The sequence below is a fragment of the Citrus sinensis genome, chromosome 3 (assembly GCF_022201045.2).
Source record: "Citrus sinensis cultivar Valencia sweet orange chromosome 3, DVS_A1.0, whole genome shotgun sequence".
Classification (NCBI taxonomy): domain Eukaryota; kingdom Viridiplantae; phylum Streptophyta; class Magnoliopsida; order Sapindales; family Rutaceae; genus Citrus; species Citrus sinensis.
Genome location: NC_068558.1, coordinates 22,144,954 through 22,154,767, shown reverse-complemented (window position 1 = coordinate 22,154,767; position 9,814 = coordinate 22,144,954). Strand labels below are relative to the sequence as shown.

At 33.7% G+C, this 9,814-nt stretch overlaps 1 protein-coding gene across 1 annotated transcript; it reads left to right on the top strand.

Moving 5' to 3' along the window:
* Positions 1–219: 219 nt before the first annotated feature.
* LOC102618330 (uncharacterized) lies at positions 220–1,327 on the top strand. The gene has a single exon (XM_006478060.3). The coding sequence runs from the start codon at positions 284–286 to the stop codon at positions 1,193–1,195; it is 912 nt and encodes a 303-aa protein (XP_006478123.2). The 5' UTR covers positions 220–283; the 3' UTR covers positions 1,196–1,327.
* The last annotated feature ends 8,487 nt before the right edge of the window (positions 1,328–9,814 follow it).

The window sequence follows — 9,814 nt, the reverse complement described above, 5'->3', positions numbered from 1 at the left end:
ATCCTAATCTATGATATAATTAATTTTTTGAGATACTAATTTTGGAGGCTGCTACTAATTTTATAGAGTGTTGAGAGCTCCACTGAGTTTGTAATGTCAACGGATAAAAAGAGGTTAGGTTTTTTGAGGTCAAATCAATACAATGTACGGCAAAGCAAACCGCTTAAGCAGTTGACAAGCTACTGCCCTCCCCAGAAAAGTCAACTTGCGTCATTTTCGCTTAAATTTCTCTTCCTTCATTATTCTCGTTCCAATTGAAGAGAAAGCAAAAGGAAGATCGAAAATGGGAAGACTTGGCCATGATCCACATATCCAGCACTTCAGTCACCTTCATCTCTTAGAGCTATCAAACCCTCAAACCCTAAATACGATGACCTCATGTTCAGCTTGCAAGCTTCAACCCTCCGGATTGATGTACACATGCAAACCCTGTAACTTCACCTTACACGTGTCGTGCACCCAGATGCCCCAACTCATCACCCACCCATCTCACCCTGCTCACTCTCTCTCCCTCGTCCCAACACCCATCTATCCCGCCGGCATATTCAACTGCGACGGCTGCGGCCGCCAGGGTCACGGCTTCAGCTACCACTGCACTCACTGTGATTTTGATTTGCATATCCTCTGTGCTACAAAGCCGCTAACGCTTATACATCAATCTCATCCTCATCAGCTTCAGCTCACCTTTGATCCTCCTTATTATACCGAAGGCTTTTCTTGTGACATTTGTAAGAAAGTTGGGTCAGCTCATTGGCTGTATCGCTGTAGCTTGTGCGAATTTGATGCCCATTTAGATTGTGCAGCGAATTTGCTGGCTCAGCCGATTCATACTCAACATCAATATTCATTGAATCCAGGAGCAATAAATCAGATGCAACATGGGAATAGACAAAATGCAATTGGGATGAATAATAATCAGTTTTTTTCTCAGAGACAAAGTATGGGGGCCTTGCCATTGCAGAATAATAGTTATAATCAGGCGCCGGCGCCTGCTGCTGCTGCTGCTGCTGGGACAGTTAATCCTTTAATGGATGCCTTGGTTCAAGGGCTTGTTCAAGGTGCAGCTGAGCAGTTTGGTCAAAGCATTGTGCAGAGTTTGATTAACGATGGGGGGAACAACTGTGATCCCGCTAACGATAGTGGCGGGGATCTGTCTGTGAATGGGATCTTTGGTGACTCTGGGACACAAAATTAGAAAATGGGGACGGTTTCATGAATATTTTCACTCTGATATATGAAGAAACCCAAAATTTATCAAGTAAGAATAAACATATTATCTTTTTTGCTTGTGTTTATATATTTGGTTATTCCTATGTTTTAATTGATGTTTAACAAAATTCGTTTGGAAAATCTTTTTCCTTTTTGGTTCTTGACGGGGCTAAAGCACATGGCTCATCGCATCTTTGTCTAAACGGTTGAACTTGTCAAAAGTTGACTTCAATTAAACCATATGCATAAAATTTTTATCTATGATATATCTGGAGGTATTATTATTATAAATATGTATCTTATTCCAATCTAGATTAACACATATTTTAATTTAGTGTAAGCCTGATAATATTGAATTCTACATGCAAAGACATTATGAAATTGCGTGACTAAAATATCCATTTAATCGCAGAATAATGTGATAGGTGTATAAGTTTCTTTTAGTCACAGAATAATTGGACACTATACAAAAAAATTCATTTTTTCTTGTGGTTAAAGCATATACATCTTCTTTTCGCATCTCTATTAGACATGCAACACAGGGTCCTCATAAAAGAAACACTTGGCAACGAATAAAAGGTTTACCACAGTGCCAGCGATTTTGATTATTAGTTTCTGTAGATAATAACTATAGGACTATAATACGTTTAATATATAACGTATGATACATGATAGGGATGGAAAATAAATCTGAATCCAGCCTGTATGCGCAAATATCTGAAAAATTAGATTTGGGAAATTCTTAATCACAAAATAAAAATAAAAATTTAAAGGTAAAAAAATCAAGATCCACATGGATCCGGATGTGGATGCAAACTCATCCAAAAGTCGGATATCTGGATTTGTATTATTTTTTATAAATAAATATAAAAAATCATAAATATATAAGCTAAATTAGGGTCCGCTTGATATATGTTTTGGATGCAGTTTGTTTGCTTTTAAAAATAAGAATATCCAAAAATTATTTTTGAATATTATATATCCTAACTTTGAGTTCAAAATTTGAAAACAATTAAAAGTCCTTTTGCATGTTTCTATTAATAGAATCTGAATCATATTTTAACATATATCCTTATTTTTATTATTTTTAGATATTATATCAAACATACTTTTACAGATTTTATATTTGAAAATGATTTTTAAATATTATATCAAAGCACATTAAAATACTCCAAATAACTAAGAATTCAACTCCAGTTTTTGAATTACATACTAATTTTTAAAAAAATAAATAAATCACGAATCGCGCCCAAAGAATTCCCAAAACTCTAAGTTTTTGTCTAACCTAATCCTAAGCTAAAAACATACCTGCTGCAGCCGCACCAAATGCCCAAATCCTACCCCAAAATCCCTTAACGGCAGCTAATCATAGGCTCCTCCACCACCACAGCCATCTCACCGTCTGCTCACGCGTCGCTACTCAGTGCTCATGCATTTTACGAACGTCTTCTATTTCTGAAGCAAGCTTCTCTTCTTCTTCTTCCAGTGGATCTAGCAACATCTTGAGTTAATATTGGTTTTTATATTTTTTTTCATAAGGTCACTGCTCATCTAAAATTACTTAATTAATTTTTACATTATTATTATAAATTAAAGAATTCTTTTTTTTTTTCGTTTTAGCCATAGATTACAAACAAAAGCAACCAAGTTGATTTCTTTATTTTTCTTAGATTTCTTTTTTTTTTATTTAAGTGGAAGTGTTTATTTTTTTTTTACTTTTTAAACATGTCTAATGTGTTATCAGCACAACAATGGGTAATTTTTGCCGACCATCAAATAATTTGACATTTTGCACTGCACACTCAGTAAAATTGACTCGTTATACCGCACTCCAGTTCTGTAAGTTTTTTTAGTTATTTCTAAGTTATAACGGCTCTGTCTGACTTTTGATTGGACGACAAAAATGCCCCTTTATTTGTATTCAAATAAGTAAAATTACAAAAAACCCAATCCAACATTCTATATTTACGTTAATGCCCTAATATGAATAAGTTAATTATAAAGCACATGCCAATTTTTTTTAAACAAATTTTAAACTCATTTAATTTGTTTAAATATGAGCTTAGCTATTGATCTAATTTTTTTTTCTCAAAGTACGGATTTTATTTTAATTGCAACAAAAAAATTCTTGATACATGAATACCCACTGATGGACAGAGGATTCTTCAGATCGCACCCAGACATCCGGATTTCCAAGTTTTCATCCAGATCACCTCTTTCTTACAGGCCTAAAGATCAATCCCTCCAGAGATGTCACAGAAGACGAATTATGTTGTTGTTTGTCTGCATCAATCCTGGCAAGTTCAGCTTTTAGCTGTCTATTATTTTTTCCCCTAGAAAAACCTTATCAACTTATAAAATATATAACTATAAAAAAAAAATTAACAGAGGAAGATATTGTTATTCACAAAGAAATCAAGAGAAAACTAATAATAAATAAAATAAAAAATTTTAAAAACCCACAACACATTCAATGCAATTTGAATCACAATTAAACTTAGCCCCTTCCACAACCATTTTCATCACCACAAAATCCTTATCCACCACCATACTCTTCAATCCAATATGCAAAATTAACCTATGAATGATTAATTGACACATTTGATTTTGACTACTTGATTTAGAGTTTCAAAATACGAACACCTAAATTATAATTCAAAGCTCAAATAACTAGTGAAACCCTAAACGCATAATACTAAACCTAAAAGGAGCTAAGAGGTGGCGGCAAAAGAAAGTAGAAAGGAAGCAATTGATGCTCCAGAGTGGCATGGTGGCAATCTCGATAGTTGATGTTCTTCGTTTGGTAATATCAATATTAAGAAGAAATGGTGAAGAAGAAGAAAAAAAATAAATGGAGCATATGAACGAGAAGAAGAAGAAAAACAAATGGAGAAACGAGAAGAAATAAAGAGCATAAGAAAAGAAAACAAAAGGACGAAATAAAAAAGAGACAAAATAAAGAGAATTTTCATTAAAATTAATTTGAAGGGTGGACTTTCGATTTTACCCTCACAACAATTATGATCTTTTGCAACAACAATAGTAATAGGCCTCTTATCATAAGCAAAAGTAATTGTAGATAAATAGTTACTTTCTTATGGTAAAAGACAAATCTCAAATGATTGTAAGATAACTTGCTTGCCTTATTCATTGCCAATGCTCAAACAAATAGAGTTATAGCCAAAACTCAAGGAAATGAGATGTAACAAATCTAAATGCGCAGCAAAAATTCAAAACAAATGTAGAAATAAAAGTAGAATTCTCTTTATTTGGACTTGGTCAAACTCAAGCTTGATTTCTTTGCTTGGACTTGATCAAACTAAAGCTAAAAACTGAGGATTCTTCTTGAGGACTCTCATTGATCTTCTAGGCCTATCAATACTCCCCCCTCAAAGTAGATCATTGTTCTTAAGGTCTACTGTAGGAAATTGATTGTGCAGTAGCTCCGTACCTTCCCATGTAACACATCTTCAATAGGCAAATGCTTCTAATTTACTAGGATTTCTTCAACAAATTGCTCACCTTGTTTGATTTAGCACATATCTAATATTATCTTCTATTCCACTCTGATTAAACCTTCCCCAGCAAATGGCAGCTCCAATTTGTCTTGTGGAGGGCCTCCAACATATTTCTTCAAAAGAGAGACATAGAAAACAAGCCAGATACTTGTGCCTATCAGTAATTGAAGCTGGAAAGCAACATTTCTGATCTTTTTCTCAATTGGATAAAGGTCATAGACCTTGCTAGTAAGTCTTTGATGAGCTCACTTGAAAGCTATTTCTTCGAGATAAAGATGCAGCTTGAGAGTACCATATCACTTGCTTGAAACTCCACATCTCTTCACTTTTTGTCTGCATTTTGCTTCACTCTATTAGCTGTTGTTTCTAAATTTTTCTTCAGGTGCTCAAGCAATTCATCCCGGTTTAAGAGGATTTAATTGAATTTGTCAATCCAATATAACCGAGCAGAATAAAGTGGAATAAAAAGAGGAAGCCTCCTATATAAAGCTTACAGGGGTATCATTCTTATTGAGCTATGATAGGTGGTATTATACCAGAATTCTGCCCAAGGTAAATAATTATACCATTTTTATAGGGATTAATGAACAAAACATCGTAGATAATGCTCAATGTAGTAGTTCACGACTTCAATTTAGCTGTTAATCTACAGGTCGTAGGCTGAACTCATTTTCAACTGGGTTTCGAACATAGTAAATTACTCTTGCCAGAATTTTATGATGAAAATGGGGTCACGGTCATTAATGATGGATTTCAACATGCCATGGAGTTTGACGACGTATTCTATAAATCTTTTAGGTATAATTTTTATCGAGAATAGATGAGATAGAGCAATAAAATGAGCATACTTATTGAATCTAACTACATCCACCAAGAGACTATCCTTGCCGTGAGAGGATAGTAAGCCTTCAATAAAATCTAAAGTGATATCATCCTAAACTTGACATGGCATGTGAAGTGGTTGAATTAATCCCAGTAGTGCTAAAGCTTCAGTTTTGGTTTTCTAGCAAACTTCACATTGCTTGATATATTCTTGGATGGAATGGTACATGGATGGCTGACAAAATTGATGAGTTAATCTTTTGAATGTCCTCAATACTCCAAAATGCCCTGTCATTTTGTTATCATGAAATTCTTTTAGCAGCTAGCTGTGGATGGTATAGGGAACAACCACTCTCTATTTGTAAAAACAAAGGACATTGTGCTTCATATAAGGCCTTTGCAACGTGTTATTGTCTGGCAGCTTACTGCATAAAATAATCATCTTATGATACTTTTCATACATCATCCCAGAGAATAACCTACGAGACAAATAAAGCATTAAGGAGAGGACTGTTAGGGTGGCGAGAGAAGGCATCTGCAGCTAAATCTTCATGTCCTGGTTGTTAAAGAATTTTGTAGATGTGGCCCAAGAGCTTTGCTATCCATATTTGTTGCTTGGGAGTTGCCATATGTGGATCTAAAAAGAAGTTAAGGCTCTCTTGATAAAAAATTTCTACCCAGAAGATATGGTCACCATGTCTAAATTGCTTCTACAATTGCTAGCATTTCCTTACATAAATTGACAACTGAAGCATTAGTTTCAATAATGAAAGTTTCATTGGAATTTGGCATGGCTAACATTAGAGTAGCTGTCATGGTGTGCTTGAGCCTTTTGAATGCTTCTGCTACTCCAGTCCACGTTAAGCCTTTTTTTTAAAAAACTAGTAAGAGGGCGAGCCAAAATCCTATAGTTGCAATCAAATTTCTTATAGCAGCCGATCAAGCTTAAAAATCCAGATAATTTTATAATGGTAGTAGGCTTTGGCCAAGCTACGATGGCCTCAATTTTTATTGTCCACCTTCACACCTTGATCCATCATAATATGGCTCAAATACTCCAGTTCCTGTTTACCAAAATCACATTTGCTTGTTTTAATGAGAACTTTATGTTGTCTCAAAATATTTAATGTTTTTGTATATATTCTATATATAATTCCCATATAAGATTGTAAACTAGAATATCATCAAAGAAGACTAATATGAACTTGCAAAAAAAATGAAATTCATAATGGCTTGGAAGATAGAGGTGGTATTACATAACCCATAAAGCATAACTAACTATTAAAAGTGGCCATTGTGCGTCTAAAATGTGATCTTTGGAATGTCAGGAGCACGTACTCATAATTGGCGATATCCTACTTGCGAATCTAACTCATCTAGCATATTATCCACCATAGGGATAGGAAATCTATCCTTGATGGTGGCTACATTTAGTACTCAATTGTTAATACGGAATAATCATGTGCCAAACTTTTTTTTTCGCTAACAGCACTGGAGATGAGAATGAGCTGGTGTCAATCAAATGACTCCCATATTAAGCATCTTCTGAACTTGTTTTCAATCTCGACTTTTTGAAAATATGCATATCTATAGGGCCGAGCATATATAGGTTGAGTACTTTGTTTGAGAGCAATGTGATGGTCAATGTCCTTTAAAGGTATCGATTGATGTGATGATCGGTGTCTGCCTAAGTGAATTCCTCCATAGCTTATAAATAAATGATAAGCAGCCATTTGCCTTGATTCATCTCCTTTGCAACTGACTTCAATAAGGTAGTTTGAATGGGTTGATGAATTCATTGCAATCTTCTTACTTGATTATCCCAATGAAAGCCCATGATCAATTATTTCTAATTACAAACCACGAGGCCTAGCACCTCTAGCCATTAGGTGTCGAACAACATAATAAGACCTACTAGAGAAGAGAATAAAGGGAGAGTAAAAAAGAAAATCCTAGCAAAATCACTAGTATCAAATAATTATGTTGATGTCACTGAAAATCAAAATAAATTGGCTACTTTCTCATTTAAGAAATTATGAGTGAATCCATTATATATCGATCAATGCTATCACTTGTTGTGATCCAATGGTAATTGTTGCTCGCATGGTCTGTAGTGTCGTCCAATCTATTAGCCCATGCATTGAGATTTCTGGTTCGATTTAATCCCTTATAGTATCTTTTAGCTTTAATTCGTCATCCTCTACCACGTATTCTTTAGTTTGATTGCAGCTTTGATACTCCAGAAGGAGAAGTGAGGTCCCTGGCTCTTATTACCTAGAGAAAACCTTTTGTTACAATTCAAACAAAGCCTTGGTGCTCTTTCTTTTGTATTTCAACCCAACTTAATCTCGTGGTATTCTGACTTACTAGAATAGTAAAGGTAGATGCCTCGATTCTATATTAGTGTTTATATGAACCTCCTTTGTCTTGCAACCTGTTCATCATTCATCTGCATTAAACTAATTATCTTTTTCAATGTCTTGGGCTCGAACATCCGAATTTCTTTAGTAATCTCAGTTTTCAATCCCCTATAAAGGTGCCAATAAGAGCCTTCTACGTCCATCCCTAAACTTAAATACCCAATTTCTCAAATTCTTCTTAGTATTCATGAAAGGATCCACTCTATTTAACTCTGGAGAGAGCTTCATTGAAATCTTTACAATCAGTTGGTTCGAATCAAGACCATAACTCGTTAATAAACATATGCCAAGTCACTTATTGATTCTCCTTATTATACGTCCTATTCAACCATTGTCACCATTGATTTGCCTCTCCTTCTAAATCAAAGGAAATAAGTCCAACTAACTTTCTAGTGTTTGGAAGTTCTTTGTATCTTGAAGAATTAAGATGTGTGATTAAACCATTATGTTGGGTCGTCTCCAGCATGTCGAGGAAATTCTAACTTTTTTTTCAATGGAAAGATGTTTAGGCGACCGCTGTCTAATTCTTCATGCTACCTTTGAGAAGGATTCCCTCGTTGAAAAGCATGGGAAATAGCAAACCCTCACCATAGACAAAGCTTTCAAAGTCTCCTCTAGAAGTTGCAGATGATCACCCACTTCACTCTCTAACCACTGCATCTTATCATGTACTCCACCTAATCCATATTTTAACATTTCAATTCTTTCTGTTAGTTTCCATGACAACCCCTGCTCTAATAACAATGATAGATCTTAATTAGAATCAAGAGTAATTGTAGATAAATAGTTGCTTTCTTATAGTGAAAAACAAACCTCAAATGTTTGTGAGATAACTTACTTGCCTTATTCACTGCCAATGATGCAATAAATAATGGTAAGCTTAACAAATTAGCTTAAACTCAGGGAAATGAGAACTAACAAATCTGAAGGTGCAACAGAAGTTCAAAACAAATGCAGAAATAAAAAATAAAAGTCTATTTGCTTAGCCTGGTCAAACTCAAGCTTGCTTTCTTTGCTTGGACTTGGTCAATTTTAAGCTAAAAACTTAGACTCTTCTTAGAGAATCCCATTGATCTTCTAGGCTTATCAAACAATTCTTTGTTGAAATGACAAATTATGTTGCCTTAGATTGTTGCAACAAAAATATACGCCCTATATTCAATAACAAAACAAAAGTTATAGATTCATGGTAAAAGAGCATCCAACTTGTTTAAGAAATTATTTTGCAAAACAAACTCTTTTATTGCTCTTACAATAAATGGTTTTTCACAAACAAATTATTTTGTTGTGAAGAAAAATAAATAAATAATTTTACATCAAAATAATTAGGTAGAAATAATTTTTTTCAACAACATTATTATCTCACAATCTTTAAAATTAAAAATAGTGATAATCAACACCATTATGAAAAAAAGAGAATTAATTAATTTAAAAGAAATGTTACTACTAATGACAAATACAAAAAATAATTACAAAATGTAATAGCTATTTCTTTTGAAATTATAAATGAATATAACTTTCTTGATTTTCTTCATTTCCTGGTATAACTGAATTTCAATATTTCTTACAAACAAACACAAACAATAATTACTTAACTTCTAAATATAATAATCATGTAAGATTATAATAAAAAAAGATAAATAAAAAAATTACACCATATTGGAGAAAAGTAGAAGAGATAAGAAGATAGCAATCAAATTAGAGAATCAGAGAATGAGAATTGTACATTACTGATGAGAGGATGAAAGTTAAAGAAACTTATAGATGAGAGAATTAAGAATAAAAGTTAGATAATGAAAGAATGAAGGAGTGAAAGAAATTAAGTAAATGGGATATAAATAGAGA

Excerpts from the sequence above, each read along its gene's own strand:
- LOC102618330 (XM_006478060.3), top strand. The coding sequence starts at position 284 with ATGGGAAGACTTGGCCATGATCCACATATCCAGCACTTCAGTCACCTT.